Genomic DNA, 21,999 nt, shown 5'->3' with positions numbered 1-21,999 from the left:
CTGTTCTCTCCTGGCCTTTCCTCTTCAATTCAGTCATGCTAATGTCTTTTCCAATCTTATTCTGTAGCTATCAGAAGCTGTGATTGCACTGAGACACTCCAAAATATAGACTTATTGCACAACATTTAGCAAGTAAGTGCTGTAGGTTTCATGTCATGGTGGTAAGAATGTAAAAGTTGAGGCTAAGGCAAGAAGATATAGAGGGAACACAGGGGGTTGTGAAGGGAACTAAATTTTTATGTGCATGAAAAGTACACTTAGGTTTGTAAGTGAAGTCCTGCCTTGGAGCTTTATTTAAACTAAGATGAAATGCAGCCCCATGAAACGGGTGAGTTTTTAGCAACTTCCCCACTGTGTGTGTGGAGAAAGGGCATTGGGGCCCTGCTCAGACAGGCTCACTTTCAGGGGCAGCATCTCCGAGTCCTGACTGCTCTACCTTCTAACCTTTCCTCAGTGGAACCTCCCTCTCCAGCCTTGGGGCGATGGCTTTTCCCCTCCTCCTCCTCCATCAGCCCCAGAGCAACAACCCCTCTTCTCCGGCTCTTCACAGAGCACAACATTCCCCTTTGCCAGCCCCTCGGGAAAGCCTCTCTCGGCCCCGCCCCACGCCACACCCTCAAAGCGCCGTCCCGGTGCCCCTCTCTTCTCCTCGCCCCCCACCCCCCAACCCGGAAGCGGAGCCCACAGGAGACATCGGGGTCAGGGCCGGGGAACAAAGTTCCGCCGCGGCTTCATTCGCCACAGCACGCAGGTGCGCGCGCCCCACATCGGCGCACTGCTGTGCGAGCGAGCCCGGCGCTTGCGCAGGAGAGGGTAGGCGGTCGCTGGCGTATGCTTCGGTCAGGCTCAGTTCACAGCGGCTCCTCCCTCTCCCGGGTGCCAGCCCTCCCTCCCCCCTTCCTCTCCCCGGCAGCGCGGCTGCTACACCGGGTAGGTTTCCAGTCACTATGGCGGCGGCGGCGGCTGCTGGGAAGGTAAGAAGGGAGGGAGAGGAGCGCTCGCGTGCCCCTCTGCCGTTCGCTGGGCCGGGGAGCTCCGGGCCGGGGAGGGGGCCGCCAGGCCGGGGCTCAGCCTGATCGGGTTTGTTTTGGTTTTGCAGGTCAGAAGAAAGTTTTCGTTGTCGGCGGCCGCTTGAGAACGACACTGAGCGGGAGGCATCCGGGCCCGGCTTCCAGGCCTCCCCCGCAGCCGGAGCAGGGCCAGCCCCGCTGGGCCAGCGGAGACCCTGCTCCTCAGGAGAGAGCGACAAACGGCATCCCGATGCACAGCCACCTGCGGAGACCCTGAGCGGAACAGATCCCTCCCCCTTTGGCCGGGCGGCGGGAGACCTCCGGGAGATTCCTCCCTGAGACTTATTGTAGCTAGCCCCCGTGAGAGACACCCCTCCGCCCTCCTAAGGCGGCCCACCTCGCTGAGACATCCACCCCTGCCCCTCGCCTGAGGGGCGATCCCTTCTTCTGTCAGCCCAACCTTCGTGAGCGCCTGCAAGTCCCCTGGCTGCCACTCCCCTCCCAGTTGAGGAGGCCCTCACCCCTTCAGTTCGTCCTGGAAGACCCTTCCTCTTAGTTTCTCCGGGGGTGGAGAAGAGTTTGAAGCCCCTCTCCACCCTTTATCAAATTCCATACCTGAGTGGCCAATTGCAACTCTAGCCTCAGGTCAGCTTTTTCTGGTGTAGGGGAAGAGAACAGTGCAGCTTTGCTACCTCTAGTCGAGGACCACCCACGCTACTTTATCTTAATGTCTGAAGAAAATGAAATGTGGACTGCCATGTGGATCAACTAAACTGACTGTCTTTTGTGGAGCGAATGCTTCATACGCATTCTCCATCTCTTGATCTGGGCTGTGAGGCTGGCTGGATGCTAAATGTTTTTTATCCCCTGGCTCCCGATCCCTAAATCTTTCCTTGCTTTCATGCTGCATTGGTCAAATTTTTGGTAAGTGCTGTTTACAGAAGAAGGAAGAAAAAGAAGGCAGTCTGAATCCCCAACACAAGTATTTGTGTGTGACTCATCTACTTGGATTTAAAGACATCTCCACCTTTGGGGAGTCTTGCTTCTCTTCTGTGAAGTCAGATGTTTGTTCCTGCTCTTCCTGATGAGCATGGATTGAAAGTTGCGCCTTCTAGATTTTTTCCAGGGTGCTGCTGATACTGTTAAAGGACATAATGGGGCTTTTTCACTGGATTATTGCCAGGATCAGTTTACACACTGCAACAATGAGTTGTTAGGCATCTCATGTATAGGTAACATTTGTCCTGCTTTAATGTAAAATTGTGGGGGAGATTTGGGATAAAAATCTTTGGAAGGCAGTCTGGATCAGGAAGAGTTTCTCTTCATCCCTGTTTGGCGTGACATCCCCAATCTGTCCTCGATGCCTTCAGCCTTGGCTATCTTCACTTGCCGCCCGAACTCTCATCCATTTCAGGAGCGTCATGTCTACCTGGATGAGCCTGTCAAAATCGGCCGTTCGGTGGCTCGCTGCCGGCCAGCTCAGAATAATGCTACTTTTGACTGTAAAGTGTTGTCCAGGAACCATGCCCTTGTCTGGTTCGACCACAAGACAGGCAAGGTAAGTCCGTTTGTGTTTGAAAGGGGGAGAATAATTAATGAAATGCTAGATTATTTTAATCAAGGGTCGGGTTTCTGCAAGTTCCTGTAAACTGCAACTGGCTTGAAGTTTCCCTCTAAATAGTCAGTATGGTCACATTTGAAGCAAGTAAGGTGTATGTTGTCATCAGGAATTCTGATTTTCAGTTAAATTGATAAAGCCCTGCTAAAGGAAAAGCTTGAGAACAGGATTTATTAAACATTATAAAAACATAAAATTGTTAGCAGAGGGAACTGGTGAATTCTGAAGATTGCCCATGTTCGTTGTTCATTCCTGTGAAAGCATGATGTCAGAAGTCTTATTCTATGTAATACAAAAACTGAAATGATAAAACCTGAAAAAGTTACTGTAAGCAAATGTTTATTTTGGAAACTTCTTACCTTAAATTTAGATTGCATTTCTCTAAGAGAATTGTTGTTTTTCCTAAAGCACAGTTCATTGTGTATAAACAAATGTTTAGTCTTTCTAATATGTACAGTGTATTTTATATTCGGTAAAAGGCTTACAATTTTAGTGGTGAACATGTCATTTTGAGCAACTGTCCCAAAAACAAAGCATTATAAATGGCTAAAATCTGTTTTATATGGTATTCTATGTACTTGCATTTTTGAATGTTGGACAAAATATTTTAGTCTTAACTTATGTGCAATCAGGATAACATTAGCTGCAATGATTATAATGAATGGCCTATGAAATCTGCTCTCATTGCTAGTGAGATGGAGTTAAAACATGCAGTGTGTTATCTTAACCTGGGCCTAGCCTTCTCAAATAAGGATGACGGCGGTCATAAAATGTTTAGGGGCTTTGTAATACTTGTTTTGTCCGCTAGGGACTGAACTGGGTTAACCAAAGCTATTTTGCTTAAGCTGTCATGTTAAATTTCAATTGCTAACTAATAGCAAAAGCTGTGCTTTGTGCACAAGCTTCAGTCAGTCAAAAAGCAATGTGCTTTAAAAATATGTATTAAAAATTCCCTGGCCTAGTGCTTCCTTATTTGCTGCTGTTCAGTTTTGCACTCTGATGCTTCTCTTTGGAGTACTTTTCAATAATTCAGTTAATTCTAATAGAATAGTCAGGTAACCAACTGTTGTTTAAAATTGTGACCCAGCATAAGGAACCACATGGTGCAGTAAGAGTTCTTAAATCTTCTAATAATTACTATATGTTATTCAATACTTAGGCATGATGGGACAAGCCAAGAGTTTAATTTCTTAAGGCTGGGTTGTGTCATGACTTTGAAGTTGCTTACACATAATTATCACAAACTGCTATTTATGTGAATTAATATTTTACTGGATTTTTTTTATATTCTGCATAATGCAGTATATGAAATCCATTTTGGATCCTAACATGAGTCTATAAAATTTAATGTTTTCAATTTGAGATTATATATGCGGTCTTTCCTGTTTTACGTAGTGGGTTGGACTCAGTCACCTAAAATGTCTGTTCCAATCTAGTCTAGCATTTCTGATGACATTTTTTGCATATAATGCCTTCCATCCAAGTTTCTCGGTGCTTTACAAACATAATTAAGCCTCACAACAACCTTGTAAGGTCAGTGAATATTTTTACAGATAGTTAAACTGATGCACAGAGCGACTTTGATGTTGGGCAAATCAACTAAATGGATGGCAGAACTTACAACATAGGCAACTGAATTATTTTTAATCCAGAGTTGTTAGTGTTAGACATACTAACAGAAATCAAATAAACGAGTTTTTAAATTGCTTTATTTTCTTTGCATGACTCTGGATTTGTAGTGGTTTACTTAATCTTTCATATTTAAATTACAGGTCTGGATTTGCCCAAATTGGTAGTGAATAAAAGATGTAGGGATTTGATGGTGGATGGCCTGTAACATATGAGGAGCTGGCCTTGGTTAAGTACTTCTGGACAGATGTCCACATAATAAACCCATAACTGTAACTGGTAATCTTGTTGGTAGTTTTGGCAGATACCCAGGAATGAATGGAGAATCCACTACATTTTCTTTCTTGAAGGTGGTCCTTCTGAAACAGGGTTGAAGCATGCTGGTGTAACAATGTGGGGCAACTTGAATTGTATACTTGTTGTGTGGATAAATGGGGGAGTTCAGTCTCAGGGTCTGCTTGAAGTCCTATATGAGCAATAAATTGCAAGAAGTTAAGGTGGCTTTTGGGGGTGGAGGGAGAATGTAGTTTTAATGATATCACAACATGATTGCCTACACCCCAGTCCCTTACAATCTGGCCTAGCAGCTGTGACTGGGCTGGTGTCCCCAAGTCAAGGACAGTCATGAGGTGGTAGTCAATGAACAAGGAATTGGAGTAATTCCTAGAGGTGGGAAGGACAGGCAGGAGTCAGGATCAGCATCAGGCTGGAGTTGGAGACTAGAGAACAGAAAGTGGGGTGAGCTCTGGAGTTAGACTTCTGGCCTACTGCATAGTTGTTTAGGCAACATTCTGGGACACCATCCAGGGTTAAAGAGTGAGAATGGGCCAATTAGAAGGCTACAGGATGCTGTCACTCTGGACCTTTTGGGCGACACTTCTTGCGGTGCCTAGTCTTCACAGTGCTCCTTGGCTTTATAGGACCTCTCGGTGGCGATGTGATTACATTAGCTATCCTAAACTCTGCAGACTTGGGTTCTAGTCCCAAGGATTCTTATAATAATAAATAAAAACTTTGTAGTGAAAAGGCAGCTGAAGACAGATGCATATGGTCCTTGACTTTTCCTTTATGATCAATCACAAATATTCAGCTATATTGCTTATAATTCCTTACTCTTACAGAATCTGCAGTGCTTGCACAGTGCAAACAAAAAACACAATAATTACATAATTAAACATGCTAGTAACATTTGCACATAAACACTGAAATAACAAATGGTTAGCAGAGCCAGCCATTATAATAACCACTCTTACCCAGGAATGTCATTAGCCCACCAGTGATCTAATGTCTTTGTCATACTGATTAACGTAATATGTAATCATTTCTCAGAAGCTTGCTGATGGAACAGAATACCTTATTAAGTCGACCTTTTGTGACAGTTTAGGCAGTAATTTTAAGAATATTTTATAATGGGGAGAAATTTTCATAGAAGTGCATCGCAAGTGGCATAATGATTTGAGGTACCAATAAATTAGACTGATTTTTAAACAGGAAACCATAATTTCAATCATCAACTTTAATTTTATTTTGCATTTGTGCTTTTGCTGTTTTTATTTAAAAAAAAAGTTGATTTTCGATTGGTAACCAGTAAAACATATTGATGTGCAAGTAAATATAGTCTTCACAGCAAATTTGGTGCTTTTTGGTAACCAGGAATCTAAATTATATTTATACACATTTATTTAAGCAATTATATACCTCAATAGACATTTATTCAGATTTTTAATTTTTAGTTGTTAGAAATGCATCATTCACCATTTTCTAACTAAGATTAATTTTGTACTTGTATAGTGTCAAGTATCATGGGGTAGTCGTGTTAGTCTGTATCCACAAAAACAACAAGGAGTCCGGTGGCACCTTAAAGACTAACAGATTTATTTGGGCATAAGCTTTCGTGGGCTAGAACCCACACCCCATCATCTCAGGCATAGGCACTCTTACAGCAGGGTTATCTGGCTATTTGGACTCTCTCCTCAGACCCTACGCTACCAGCACTCCTAGCTATCTTTGAGACCCCACTGACTTCCTGAGGAAACTACAATGCATTGGTGATCTTCCTGAAAACACCATCCTGGCCACCATGGATGTAGAAGCTCTTTATACCAATATTCCACATGAGGATGGACTACAAGCTGTCAAGAACAGTATCCCTGATGAGGCCCATGGCACATCTGGTGGCTGAGCTTTGTGACTTTGTCCTCACCCACAACCATTTCAGATTTAGAGACAACTTATACCTTTAAGTTAGTGGCACTGCTATGGGTAGCCGCATGAACCCACAGTATGCCAACATTTTTATGGCTGACTTAGAACAGCGCTTCCTCAGCTCTCGTACCCTAGCGCTCCTCCTCTACTTGCCCTACGTTGATGACCCCTTCATCATATGGACCCATGGAAAAGAAGCCCTTGAGGAATTCCACCATGATTTCAACAACTTCCGTCCCACTGTCGACCTCAGCCTGGACAGTCCACACAAGAGATCGATTGCCTGGACCAGTCCCCACAAGAGATCCACTTCCTGGACACTACAGGGCAAATAAGTGATGGTCACATAAACACCACCCTTTTCCGGAAACCTACTGACTGCTGTACTTACCTACATGCCTCCAGCTTCCATCCAGGACACATCACATGATCCATTGTCTACAGCCAAGCCCTGAGGTACAACCGAATTTGCTCCAATCCCTCAGACAGAGACAAACACCTACAAGATCTTTATCAAGCATTCTTAAAACTGCAATACCCACCTGGGAAAGTGAAGAAACAGATTGACAGAGCAAGATGGGTACCCAGAAATCACCAACTACAGGACAGGCCCAACAAGGAAAATAACAGAACGCCACTGGCCATCACATACAGCCCCCAGCTAACACCTCTCCAGCACATTATCAACTATCTACAACCTATTCTGGAAAACGATCCCTCACTCTCACAGACCTTGGGAGGCAGGCCAGTCCTCGCTTACAGACAGCTCCCCAACCTTAAGCAAATACTCACCAGCAACTACATACCACACCACAGAAACACTAATCCAGGAACCAATCCCTGTAGCAAACCTCGTTGCCTACTCTGTCCCCATATCTACTCTAGCGACGCCATCAGAGGACCCAACCACATCAGCAAGACCATCAGTGGCTCATTCACCTCCACATCTACTAATGTTATATATGCCCTCATGTGCCAGCAATGCCCCTCTGCCATGTACATTGGCCAAACCGGACAGTCCCTACATAAAAGAATAAATGGACACAAATCGGACATCAGGAATGGTAACATACAAAAGCCAGTAGGAGAACACTTCAGTTTTCCTGGACCTTCTATAACAGATTTAAAAGTAGCTATACCTGAACAAAAAAAAGTCAGAAACAGACTTCAAAGAGCAACTGTAGAACTAAAATTCATTTGCAAATTTAACACCATTAATATGGGTTTTATTAGGGACTGGGAGTGGCTGGCTCATTACAAAAGCAGCTTTGCCTCTCCTGGCATTGACACCTCCTCATCTATTATTGGGAGTGGACTACATCCACCCTGATGGAATTGGCCCTGTCAGCACTAGTTCTTAACTTGTGAGGTAACTCTCTTCTCTTCATGTGTCAGTATAATAATGCCTGCAACTGTAATTTTCACTCCATGCATCCAGTGAAGTGGGTTCTAGCCCACGAAAGCTTATGCCCAAATAAATCTGTTAGACTTTAAGGTGCCACTGGACTCCTTGTTGTTTTTACTTGTAATTTGTGTCAGCTCTCTTTGGATGGAAATTGGCATTCGGTGAGAAGTGGACAATAGCCAGCATTTAATTTTTTTACTAGAAAATGACTTTATGTGCTGGACACACAAGAAAAAAGTTTACCAAAACATGTTTTACATTTAAAACTGACTTACCTTTTAAAAACCATTTGTAGTTAGTGAATTGATGTCACCATGTCCTTCAGGATTTTACTACAGGGCGAATTCCTTCTCTCACCAGTTTTTATTCATAGATTGGAAGAGGGAGAACCAGCTTTCCTGCTTTTTCAAGCCTAATTGGTTTCTCGGTTTGTGCTCTCTGTACCTGCAGAAGAGGTGACTGCTGGTTTAGCACTTCAGCAAGCTCTGATTCCAGGAGCTTAGTCAATGGCTTGACTTTCTTTTGAAACTTGGTGGCAAACATACTGCTTGCATATTTTTTTAATTTAATTTTAAATACTGTTAATTGTGTTTAGGCCTTTAATTTAAATTTTCAATTTCAAATTAATTTAAATAGCTTTATTTTTTTAAGAAAACTTACTTTTATCCACCCTGGATACCAAGCTTATTTGAGAATGACTGGTTGCCATACTGGTTTTGAGGCTGCTACATATGCTACACTAAATCACTGTCTAAAAATGTCATGGAACTTTTTGTTGAAAGATTTCAGTACCATACGCTGTATAGTGTGCTTTACATATGTGTGAAAAAGCTCCCTGCTCAAAGAAGCTTACATCTATGTAAGACTAAAATGGTACTAACAGTTTAAAAAAAAAAAAAAAAAAAAGTGGTGTGTGAAAGTGGGGACAGGTTTTGTGGGAAATGAGTAATAGAAAGCCAAGTGAAAATAGGGTTTAAAGCACTGGTTCTCAAACTTTTGTACTGGCGACCCCTTTCATATAGCAAGCTTCTGAGTGCAACGCCCTCCTCCTTATAAATTAAAAACACTTTTTAAAATATATTTAACACCATTATAAATACAGGAGGCAAAGCAGGGTTTGGGGTGGAGGCTGACAGCTTATGGACACCGACCTCTCTCTTTCTCCCTCCCCCCTCCCCCATGTAATAACCTTGCGATGAGAACCCCTGGTTTAAAGGGTCACGTGTAACTAAAATCTGCACTTCTGTCTGAAAAAAATTGCTGTTAGAAGTAACACTGAAAAAAAAATTACTGTTAGAGGTTGCACTGAAGATCACTGTGACTAAAAGGGGATGGGGGAAAAAATCTTTTTAAAAGTTTCTTTTTGTATTTGGCAGCACTCTAAGAATAGTCAGTTTTACTGTTTTCCTTGTGTAGACAGTCATGCCCTGCTTTGCTTGTGGGCTTTTCACTCAAAGGTAGAGAGGAAAGAGAAACAAAGTTTTTTAAATCATAAAAACTGGTCTCAAGCTTTTGGGGACAAGTTCTACCCGAAACTATTTCTAACTTGTTTTTTAAATATTCTATTAAAGATTGAGTCATCACTTTAAGGAGGGATTGGAAAGAGAGAGTGGGTTACTTGACACATGGGAAGTGAGAGAGAGAGACTAAGTCTCTCTGAAATTTTTAATAAAATAATTGTTCAGCATCCCTTTACTTCCGCTCCTAAAACATACCCATAATATATGAGCTGTTCACATGTAAAAACTTTTTAAAAAACCTATTTAATTTTAATACAGTCTCAAACCCTGAACAACTTTTGCTTGAAAAATTGCAACTTCAAATACTGTAGAACTCTTGGTGTGACTTCTTCCCGGCTGAAATGTTGGAACACTTCCAATTTAGAGTGAAAGTCCTTGGTGGAACCCTGAAATTCCCTTCAGATATTTAGGCTTTCAAAAAGATCCGTTCACCAGAGGCTTTTAAATAAACTAATTAGCCATAGGGTGAGAGACAAAGTATTGTCATGAATCAAAAAACATGAGATGTAAAAAAAGTTAGGAATAGGTGGTCAATTTTCATTAATGCAAAAACTGAAGTGGGTTGCCATGGGGTTCCATACTAGGAGAGGTGGTGTTCAATGCATGTACAGTCTGGAAAAGGGGTTGAGTAGTAAGGTGACAAAGTTTTCAAATGTCAATTGTTCGGTTAGTCAAGTCCAGAGAGGACTATGACAAGCTTCAGAGGGACCTAACCACGCTAAATAAATGGGTAGTGTGATGGTAGTTTAAGTTTTAATGTTCATAAAGGAGATCAGGCTAGATGACCTGGTCTTAAAAATCTATGGGGGAAAAATAAGTAATGCACATTGGAAGGAAAAATGAGAACTAATAATTAACAGTATCCCCTCCAGTAAAGGACCTGGGCATCACTGTGGACAGATGAATGAAAACCTCTGTCTAGTGGCAGCTGAGGCTTAAAAAATAGCAAACAATGTCAGGATACATAAGGAATGGAGAAGAATATAAAAATATTATGACACCATTATATAAAGCAATGGTTTGCCATCATCTGGAATACTATGTTCAGTATTTATCACCCTGTTCGAAAAAGGATTTTGCTGAATGAGAGAGCTCACAACACAGTGTTGAGAATAATATGAGCATGGAAAAATGGTACAGAGAAGGTAGCAGTAGTTTCTTAATGAAACTGACAAGCAACAAATTCAAAAACTGATAATGGGAAATAAGTTTTCATGCAACACATAATTAGACTATGGAACTCATTGCCGCGGGATGTCATGGAAGCCAAGAACTTGGAAAGATCCAAAGAGGGATTAGATACTTGTCTGAATGAACAGGATAACCAGAATTGTTGCCGTAAATCCCACTTAAAAAGTTTTAGTGGGAAATAAAACATCGAACCTCTCTCAGGGTTTAACTAGTCTCTAATTATTAAAAGTCGGGCATTTGCCTTGTGGGGAGCAGATTATTACATTATGATTTGTTCAGCCTTACTCTGAAGTATTTTGTGCTGACTGCTGCTGGAGACAAGATACTGGATTAGCTGAACTAGTGATCTGACCCAGTATGGTGGTTCTTATGTTAATTTTCCCTTTAATACTCCTGCCTTGAGGCTGTGGTGTTCTGCTCTCAGCTGGAAAGAAGTCAGTTACAAGTATCTTTTAGCAAATTTCAGTGCTGCTGTTTGTTTGTGTTGAGTGGCCCTTGTCAAGTAAATTGAGGCATTTTCTCTTGCACACTTCCAAATGTTGACCTTTATCCCTGGTGATGAGGGTGATATTTCAATGCCCAAGAGAAGCATTCCAGTAAGAAGATGAAATCTCATACTCCTCTCACTTAATTTTTTTTTGTTTTATTATTATTTTATGTCTGTTCTATTCTGTGATCCCAAATAAATTATCCAAATTGACAGTGGTGTAAGTAAAAAGAACTGGGTGCACAGAGTTCTTAATTTGACCACACTTTACTGCTATCACAACATTTGTTTTCAAATCTAGAGTAGATGGGGTGCCAGCCATGAATTATTGACGTCAGTTATTGCCTCCTAATCGGGATTTCCCCAGAGAGATACCAACTAGAGCTGTTGCCAGAGAACTAATACCGTAATTTTTGGGGCTGATCGATTGCAATCATGGAATATCAGTCCTGAGCTAGGAATACCAACATGTTGATTAGATTTTTTTTTTTTAAATTTGTGTACTTGAATGAGATTTTACAAGGGCTGTAAACCCTTATGTTTCAGGCTTAGGAAGAAAACCTCCCCTATGGACAGGTTTTTCCTATACCTGCAGGTGACAGCTATTTTTTTGCACGTTCTTTGAAACGTCTGGTACTGTTCTGATCTGGCATGGAAATTCTTGTGTTCCTAAGTCGTGCCTTGGTATAGTGCTGCTTTTTCTTAATTTTGAGTGAGCAATTATTCACAAATGGATTTAATGCAATGTAATTATTCACATATACCTGTGGGAGGTGTGTATTAATGTATTCAGAATATTTTTGCAAAAAAAAATATTGAAAATGTTGACTGCTATGCATCATATTGCCTTTGCATTCTTGAACTGGTTTTCTCATAACGGTAAATGCTTGCTGTAGGGTACGTGGGCTCTTTCAGTGTATTTGCTGCATATTCAAAGCTTCAAAAATGGCTTGAGTTAATGCTGTGAAAAAGGAAAGAAAAAGCTCTGCCCCATGTAATTGACTGTAACAAGCAGTATACATATAATTTTAAAAACTGATTGTACTACAATAACACTTCGGACTATTAAAACTGAATAATTTAAAATAGGCTTGTTTCACTATGTTTGCAGTTAACTCTGGTTTTCTGTAAGAATAACCTATGTGAAAAGGTTGTCGTTCTGGTTTCAAATCAGTTATACTTCCTGGTTAACAACATGTGGTATTTGGGTTGTTTATATTGGGATTACAAACACTACAGGTGGATGTTCATTTGCAGGAATTGTCAGCCCACTCTCATTGGGCAAAAGATGCCCACATATTGAGCTTTTCACCCAGAGCATCTCCGTCACCAGTCTTAGTGTAGGGAAAAAAAGACAGTGCTGACTGTTCCTTGCTGACAGCTCCTTTCCCTTATGCAGCTCTTCCTGTTTTCGGTGGAAGAACTTATTGTCTAAAAATGTTTCCAGCAGTGCATTTTCAGCAACTGTCGTGAACAGGTGGCCCTGTAGGAATGATAAACAAGTAATGGTGATGCAGTAACTGTTCAACTACATTAGACACTAAACTAGATTTTCTGCAGGTATTGTCAGTTTTGTACATATGTTCTGTGAATGGGCTTTCATAAGGCTGCAGAATCACTGAGGGTATGTCTGTTTTGCAATTAGGCACAGCAGCTGGCCCATGCCAGCCAACTTGGGCTTGCGGGGCTCAGGCTGTGGGACAGTTTCATTGCAGTATAGGCTTCTGGGCTTGGGCTAGAGTCCAGGCCCCAGCTCCAGTCCAGAAGTTACACTACAATGAAACAATCCTGCAGCCTGAGCCCTATGAGTCTCAGTTGGCTCTCACAGGCCAGCTGCAGGTTTTTTATTGCAATGTAGACACACTCTTGGTGTCTGGTAGCTAATCCAAACATCTTGTACTGGGTGTTGTGGGGGAAAAAAACCAAAACAATCTTGAGCACCAGGCAGATCTCCTGGTTTTGTAAGATCGGGCTTCTGGCCCTCATACTTGTTTATAATAACCACTTATTGAAATTTTGTGAGACACACCTCAGTAGCACTTCTCACAGGCTTTCTTCAGTTCAACTTTTTGCTTTTCCTTATTTTGCAGATTTTAGCTGTGATAGTTGACTGAACTGCATTCCAGGTGTTTATGGGTTTTTGGTGTTTTTTTTTAAATTTTTTTTTTAATTTTTTTTTGTGGGTGTGTGTTTTTTTTTGTTAAATGCACTGCATGTCAGTCACAAGTGGTCCTAGCAGTGCTATTCTCTGTTCAGCTAAGTTTTTTTTCTGCTACTTCCTGGTGTTTTGAGGAAATTGCAGCCTTGCAGCAAAAAGTGGGAGTGGCATGTAGATTATCTGTAAGGCAAGTTTTCTAAATGTCAACAATATTTTGTGGTACATGTGACTCAGTTTACATTTTAAAACTTTGTTTCTGTAAATATTAATCTTTAAGAACCAATTATTTGAGATATTTAGTGTTTTGAGTAGTGTTTTATTGCACCTGGGACCAGATATAGTGGTCTTGTTAGGGGAAAAAACTAGTAAAGGTACTCCAAATTTTTGAAGATGTTAACACATGAACATTTCACAAGGATACATGCCTTATCACAGTGACTCTGAAGCTGTGGTTCATGGGCCAGCGGTGTGGGTGAGTGGTGGGAAATCCCTTTCTGAACACATGACACAAAGCTGAAATGAGCCTCAGGGCTGTTGAGCCCTCCCCCTTACTATCATAAGCACCTCTGTTGTACAATCACATTAATACACTTGTCCATCTCTCTGTCTCTAGCAGAAATCTCCTTCTGATTTCCAGCCTGAATTTGTTCATGCCCGGTTTATACCCATTTGTTCTTGTCAACGTTGTCCTTTAGCTTAAACGGCTTTTTCACCCTTCTTGGTGTGTGTTACCCTGATGTATTTATAGAGAGCAATCATATCCCCTTCTGTAATCTTGTTGCTAGGTTAAACAAGTGAAGCTCTTCTAGTTTCCTCTCATACTACAGACTCTCCATTCCCCCTGATCATTCTGCTAGCTCTTTTCTGCGTCTGTTCCAGTTTGAATTCATCTTTCTGAACATGGATGAGGAGAATTGTACACAGTATTCCAAATGAGACTTTACCATTGCTTTGTGTAATGGCATTAATACTTCTCAATCTCTACTGGAAATGTTTCGCCTGATGCATCCTAGGATCACATTGGCCTCATTCACAGCTGAATCACATTGGCGGCTCATAGTTGTACAGTGATCGAGCAACACACCCAGGTCTCTCTCTTTCTCCTTTGTCATTTCCAACTGATGAGTGCCCGGCTTGTAGATGACATTTCTTCTTATTAGACTCTAAGTGCATGACTTTGCCCTTCCTACTGTAAAATTTAATCTCATTTCTGTTAGTCCAGTCTTCAAGGTCATCCAGATCTTCCTTTCTAATTTTCTGCTCCTCTGTATTGATGAGGCCTCCCAACGGTTATATCATCAGCAAATTTCATTAGCATATTTCTACTCTGTATGCCACGGTCATTAATTAAAAATATTGAATAAAATTGGTCCCAAGACCAGTTGTTGAAGAACTCCCCTAGTAACCTTCCTCGAGTCTGATAGTTCATGTTTCAGCACAATTCATTGCCTTCTGCCCTCTGGATAGTTCTTTATCCACAATATCATTCTTATACAAATTCCCAACTTTGCTAATTTAAATGATAATAGTACCATGTGAAATGCTTTACTGAAGTCAAAGTATATTAGACCTACAACAGAAGCTCTGAATTATGAACACCTCGGGAATGGAGATTGTTCGTAACTTTGAAATGTTTGGAACTCTGAACAAAAGGTTATGGTGGTTGTTCTTTCAAAAGTTTACAACTGAACATTGACTTAATATAGCTTTGAAACTTTACTATGCAGAAGAAAAATGCTGCTTTCCCTTTGGTTTTTTTAAGTAACACAGTACTATACTGTATTTCGTTTTGGGTTTTTTATGTCTCTGCAGCTTCCTGATTATGTACTTCCGGTTCCAAATGAGGTGTGTGGTTGACTGGTCAGTTCATAACTCTGGTGTTGGTAACTCTCAGGTTCTACTGTACTTCATTACCCTTATCTAAAAATTGGTGGTTTTCTCAAAGAAGGAAATCAGGTTTGTTCAGCATGATCTACTTTGGCAAATCAGTGTTGCATTATATTCCCTTTACTGTTTAATTAAATTCATGGACATATTCTTTCCTTCACAATTTGTTTTAAAACCTTGCATGCTACTGAGGTCAAACTAATAGGATTGTAGTTGCCCAGATCATTTCCCCCCCCCCTTTCTTAAATATACGACATTAGATGTTTCTCAGCAATATGCTGCTACCTCTGAATAGATAGATGCATTAAAAATCCTTGCTACTGGACTAGAGATCTCATGTGTCAGTTCAGTCAGTATTCTGGGATAGAAGTTATCTGGTCCTTCCCTTCTTTTTCCTCCCCTCCCCCCAAAACCCCCGATTTGAGCTCTTTAAGCTTTCCTTCCACTTCAGATATGTTAGTTTCCAGCAGCTGTCCTGCCTTCATGCCTATGTTCCATATCATCATCCTTAGGGACAACCGAAGCAAAGTATTCATTTAATTTTTGGGCCATACCTATATTATCTTTAACCTCCGTCACATCCACTACATAGTGGCCCAGCCTCATCCTTCCTTATTCTCTTTTTATTTATATAATTTTAAAAAACTTGTAATTTATTTTAGTTTCCTTGGCAAGAGCTAATTCACCTTGACTTTTAGCAATTCTCACTCTGTTCCTACATTTTCTAACCTCCAATAGGTGGCTTTTTGTGCTGATGAATCTCTTTTTCCATTCCTTGAAGCACTCTAATACTCACCTGGTGAATAGCCACCTCCAGGAGGGTCTGGAGTGTTCCCCTACTAGTTTTGTGGTTGACTGGTCAGTTCGTAACTCTGGTGTTCATAACTTTCAGGTTATACGGACCTAAAAATATCCATTTGTCATTTTAAAAAACACAATATTTGTATCGAATTTTATCACTCTTCAACTTTTTGTATGTTGTTTGTCTTACCATTTAAGCTCTTTGGGGTAAGGACTGTGCCTTTGTCAGTCTTTATAGAGAATGTAGAATAGGTGCTCCAATCCTGATTGTGAGGACTCTGGGTGCTACTTAATAGAAATATTAAATACACAACCTTGTCTTGCACTTTCAAAACTACTGAGGCAGATGCAGATGGTGTACATCATCTTGTTAAGGTAATCTCCCAAAGACATAATTGCTAAAAATTATGCATCTTTTTGGAAAGCAATAATATCCAAATACTACTCTTCAAATATAGTGTTACTGTGATTGGTTATCTTATTTGAAACTCCTTCAAGGAACAGAAAAGATTTATAAAGGCAGAAGTCTCATCTTTTCTCTTAAGGCAGATTTAAATTGTGACTCGTTTGCCTCCTGATACTGACTTGCATTTCTTCGTAACGCAAGCTGAGATGACTAGACAAAATATGCTGTTATTATAGAATCATAGGTCTATTCTGAATGTCTTAACTGTAAAAGATCAGTGCAGTCAGTCAACTGTATTTTTGTAAAACTACCTGCTACTATTTAAGCTGCTGTAGCGCTTCAGTGTAGACACTACCTATGCTGATGGGAAGGACTCTCCGATGGATGTAGGTAATACACCTCTGTGAGAGGCGATAGCTAGGTTGATAGAAGAATTCTTCTGATGACAGCACTGTCCGCAGCGGGGATTAGGTCAGCTTAATAATGCTGCTCAGGGCTGTGGATTTTTCATCAAGACAACTTAATTTTCTAGTGTAGAGAAGGCCTTATGTAACTAACTGACTTTTTTTTTCCTTTTAAACTACAGTCCTTTTCAAAAGGAGAGTAAATAAGCTCTTTGGAAAGGCAACTAGAAGTGCTGTTGACATTAGGCTTTTTCCTGCTATATGAACTTGTGATGGATTCTTTATTTTGGTATCTGAGTTGTATATCCTCCATTTTACTGTAAAATCATTTGTATTCAGTATTTAAGATCTAATTATCTACATAATGTAATGTGAACTGTGAATGGAAACCAGTGAAAAGTTCTTAATCTCAATTGGTATTTAAACCGTCTTAAATTTCTGTACAGACAGTACTGAAGCATTGTCAGATTCTGTTTGTATAAAGTGTACTTTATTAAGCACAACATATCAGTAAAGTATTTTAAAACTCTTTTGTTGAAACTGAATTAATGAACTCGCATATGCGAAGTGCAATGCTGTTTATTTTTTGAAATGTGAGAAGAATAGTATTTGGTTATGAGAGCCTGTTGTGTAGACAAAACTTTTTAAAAAAATCATTGACCATGGAAGGCATCTCTAACTAATGGTTAATTTAAAATGTCATTTCTTAGAGCTGTTTAACTCTTACTACAGTTATAGGAATTTTTCTCAGTTAAATGTGAAATGGCTTTGAGGATAAATAGTTTTGATATTTATGTTATTAAGCTTTAGAATATATATTCAGCGTGGCTTGAGGGTCTTCCATTTTTGGAACTTTTCAGGTTATTTGTTCATTAAAAGCTTAGTCACAGTCACCCTCCCCCCCCCCCCCCCTTTTTTTTTTTTTTTTTTTTTAAGAAGTGTTGTGTCCACATTGCAACTTACCACTGCAACTTACTTCTTCGCTAGTCTTGTCAGAGAGGTCAAACGTTGAATGAAAATGGAGACAGTCACCCTAAGCACTAAAAGATTCATCCAATGCAGACTCAGACATGCTAATACAGAAGGGTAGAGAAGCTTTTTATGCTTTTTCCAAGGATATAGGACTTTAGGCCTATAGCTGTTTGCCTGGTGGGAGCGCCCCGACAGTTAGCCAGTTAAACAATATCATTTTCATCATTTAACTGGTTAACTTTTTAAAACAATATTTAAATCCTTAGTTTCTGCTAAAATGTACTTGATGGAAGAAAATGAAACATCAAATGAAAATACATGATTAGTTCTGTAAGAGTGGAAATAAGAGTACTTTCGCTTGATGGCTGTCAACCACTACTTCCTTTTTAAATACTCAAGGGGAAACTCATATTTTTTGTGTTCTTCTTCATTTGAACATTTTTTTTCCTAGACTACACATACTAGAGAGAGAGAGCATGAAAGCCAGGAATACACATCTACACCAAAAGGAGACCCATACCTTCACAATCTCTGAAGCAACAGAAGAAACTTAAATGTAAGGATAGCAAGTTGGCATTAGATACAGCCACAGTAATTGTTGAGCAGGGCATTTCACAGAAATACAAATCCTATCTGACCGTAAACCAGCTGTTTAGAATGTGGGTAGGGATCTTAGTGCTTTATGAAAGGGAGACTTAGTAGACCTGTGTTTCTATTGACTGTATTAAATGTAATGGTACAGAATTATACTGCATGTGACATAGAAACACATGTTCTCTGTTATCGATATTTCTGAACATTTGAAGGCATACTTCTTTCCCCATGTATTCATCCTAACTTTCAATTAAATTTGTCTTCTAGACAGTTGATTGGAACTCTTAAAAGTATCTGTATGGTATACTGACACCCTCTGACTTCCAAATTTGAACACAAAAAGAATGAAAGTGGAAAACTCAATATTTTGTACCTGAACAAAATGTACTGCACCGGCGCATTAACCAACAGCTCTCTTTCAAAACTTGAATTCTGCTCTCGGATATATATGCAACATTTTCACTGATATAAATGTAGACTTCCCATTGAAATGTGAGAGCAGAATTTTGTCATTAATATCTATTGTCACAAATTGGTGGACTTGTTTTACCCGTATGTTTCCACAAGGCTAGTCAACTGTAATATGCTCCACTCAGGGCCAGCTCTATTAATGGACTATATCACTTGGAAGTTTTTGTTAGTGCAGAATATGTTTGCCTCCCTGCTTTCTGAATAAGATAGTCCCGGGGTCGGCAACTTTTCAGAAGTGGTGTGCCGAGTCTTCATTTATTCACTCTAATTTAAGGTTTCGCATGCCAGTAATACATTTTTAACATTTTAGAAGGTCTCTTTCTATAATATCTAACTAAAATATTGTTGTATGCAAAGTAAATAAGGTTTTTAAAATGTTTAAGAAGCTTCATTTAAAATTTAAATTAAAATGCAGAGCCCCCGGACTGGTGACCAGGACCCGGTCAGTGTGAGTGCCACTGAAAATCATGTCGCATGCCACTTTTGGCACGTGTGCCATAGGTTGTCTACCCCTGAGATAGTCCAACAAGAACATAAAATATCCACATAGTGCACAGGGTGCCGTTTACCATATAAATTAAATCCAGGTTGTTGTCTACAAACCCAGGAATGGTATGAGTACTTCAAGCTGTCTTACTTCTAACACACCTTAGTATCTGCATTCATCTGAAATGTTTAAGCTCTCTTTCTCTGGAATAAGTGTGAAAGGAGAATGAAGCAGTGTATTTCAGTAACAAGCCCTTGAAATACATCTAGGTATCTGGAATACATCTAGAGTGTAGTCTGAGTGCATTTTGGAAATGCTGTCAAATGCCTTTTGAACTAGACTCTTTTTCCTAGCTCTCAGCTTCACTTCTCTTACTTTTCTGCCCTGTTAACCGTGTGCAAGGGCTCGTCTACACAGGGAAATAGATCAAAATAGCTAGTTATTCCTCAATAGCTGTCTCAGAATAGCTCTATATTTGGACACTCCATTTCAGAATAAAAGTCATTTTATTGCAGAATAATTTGTGTGCTTCCAAAGTCACTTTATTCCGTAAGTGTCCACACAAGAATCTATTGCAAAATAGCTTATTCCACAATAGCTACTGGTCAGTTTCTTTATGTAGACAAGACTTAGGCTGATGAGCTGAGCCACTGGCCAGGGACAGTAAAATCATGCCCCAAAGCTATTGCTCCAGTTTGTTTCACAACTTTGTTATTGTCAAAGTTCAACACAACACAGATGCCGCACAGCTCCTTAGGGTCTTGTCCCACTCTTGTCTTCCAGGCTTTGCAGCCTTTACAGGCTTGCTTTCAGGGTTTCACACTCTTCCTAGCTGAGAGTTCTCCCCACAGGCAGCTGCTGATTCCTGCAAATGTCCCTTTCCCATCCTTCAGCCTGCCAGCTGCAGCTCAGAGGTCACCCTCTCAGCTGCTGTACCTAAAAGACAGGAAGTCCTATATATGACTTCCTGTACAGTGCATAACTGGGAGGAAGCATGTGACCTGCAACTCCAGCTCCCAGTTTTAAAGAGCCTAAATGTTAGTACTTTGTGATTGAAGAGAAATATTTTATCAGTTTCTTGCAGAAGCATAGTCTATTTAAGGTAACTGTTTGCTGTGATTTTGCTGACATGAATGCTTGTTAGCCATGAAATATTCCTACTTCCATCTAATGATGAATGAAGTTAAAACCAACTTCAGCTATTCTGGCATAGTTTTGTGATTTATTATTCAGCCAACCAGTATCCTATGTTGTGTGTGACATAGTAAATGCTGATAAGAGGAGAAGAGTTCTGATGGACTTTTAATACAAAAGTGATTGGGCTTTTTTATTTTGCTCAGCTGACCAAATGAAGGTACTCGTCATGTATCAACTTGACTCCCTCGTCCCCCTTTCCCACCCAAACACAGCTTTATTTTGGATCATCTTGAGATGTTTGTAGTTGTACAACTAGTTGTCTTACATTCAATATAAATACGGCAGTTGTGCCACTTAAAGTTTTTCCTGGGGTGTAAAAGAGAACTGTGATTTGAAAAGCAGGCCCTATCCTATATTTTATTATTGCCACTGGAATCTTTCCAGTATTTTAAAGATGTATCTTGCATTTTATGTATTAGAGTTAGATAAGTTTATACTTGAAGGTTCTTATAGCCTGGAGATCTCAGTAACAGGAATTTTGGGGTAAGAACTTAGTTTAGCTGCTAATGTAACTGCAGAAATCGACTCTTATTTAAGACTAAATTCCATTTCTGTCTATTACAAAAGGGGAAGAAGGTGATCAGGGTAGTATAGGCTTAGGCTGTACGTTAATAATAAAGTAGTATTGTCCCTCTCTGCTATTGTCCCTAATGACTACTCCTGTTTTTGAAATCTAAAACTTGTATTTTTGGGAACTATCCCTGTGTACCCCCTTTTCTTTGTAACTGCAGTGTTTACAAAGGCCCGCAATATGAAATCTTCACTACTTTTCTGTATCTTTCAAAACTACATCTGCTCAATGGGTTTACGAATCTTACTTTATAATGGCCTTAATCATACAAAACAGTTTCAGAGATTAGATCTTGTTGGTAATTTTGTATCTTGTGTTTTAACTTGTTAACTGATGTTTAAAAGCAATTTTTATAATATTGCTGTAACAATTGGGAGCAAAAACTTTAAACACTTCGCAATATTTAACTTTATATTATTTTTGTGTGTGTTCAAGTATTAAAGCAGAGTGGAGACTTCAGTAACCCATTGGACTCTTACACAGCATACAACTTTTCATCTAGAGGCAAGTTTTTAATAGTGAGTGATCCTTATATTGGTGTACTTTTATAATTGTGACTGAGAAATTACTCTAAAAATTGAATACAATAGGGGTTTATTGCCCAGTGTTGTGACCACATGGGTCTGATTACTAGTATTACTGTATCATGTAGATAAACTGCACGCTAAGCCCAGGCTCTGACTCAAGTTTGAGTCCAAGCCCTCCTTCCATCCACGTGCAGATCAGTGTGATTGAGGTCAGCAAGCACTCAAGACTTGGGTCCTAGGACCCTGCTGGCAGGGTGGGTCAGAGCCTGAGTTCTTCTGTGACTTGGGACCAAGTCTGGTGGTGGTTCATATGGTGTAGCTGAAGCTGCAGACTGGAGTCAGAAGTCTGCATATTCTAGTATGGACATGTTTGAGACCTGGGTCTGGCAATTTTAAACCCAGATTTAGAATCCAGTGTAGACATTCAGGCACGGGCTTGGAAGCACCAGGTCTGCAAGC

The 21,999-nt window shown here is 40.2% G+C and overlaps 1 protein-coding gene across 28 annotated transcripts in view; it reads left to right on the top strand.

Moving 5' to 3' along the window:
- Positions 1–814: 814 nt before the first annotated feature.
- The window catches only part of SLMAP (sarcolemma associated protein), a 161,785-nt gene continuing 140,600 nt past the window's right edge, over positions 815–21,999 (top strand). For 9 of the 28 annotated variants that reach the window (XM_073351463.2, XM_073351454.2, XM_073351465.2 and 6 more), the window contains exons 1-2: positions 818–974; positions 1,100–2,568. In XM_073351463.2, coding sequence (XP_073207564.1) covers positions 2,371–2,568 — 198 coding nt within the window. In that variant the 5' untranslated portion in view covers positions 818–974; positions 1,100–2,370. Of the gene's footprint in view, positions 975–1,099; positions 2,569–21,999 lie in introns of all 28 variants that reach the window. The other 19 variants (XM_073351448.1, XM_073351449.2, XM_073351450.1 and 16 more) reach the window with 5 other exon arrangements.

This window comes from Lepidochelys kempii, chromosome 7 (genome assembly GCF_965140285.1).
Source record: "Lepidochelys kempii isolate rLepKem1 chromosome 7, rLepKem1.hap1, whole genome shotgun sequence".
In the NCBI taxonomy this organism is placed as follows: Eukaryota; Metazoa; Chordata; order Testudines; family Cheloniidae; genus Lepidochelys; species Lepidochelys kempii.
Note: the sequence above shows the minus strand (reverse complement) of the source record. Positions and strands in the feature narration are given on the sequence as shown.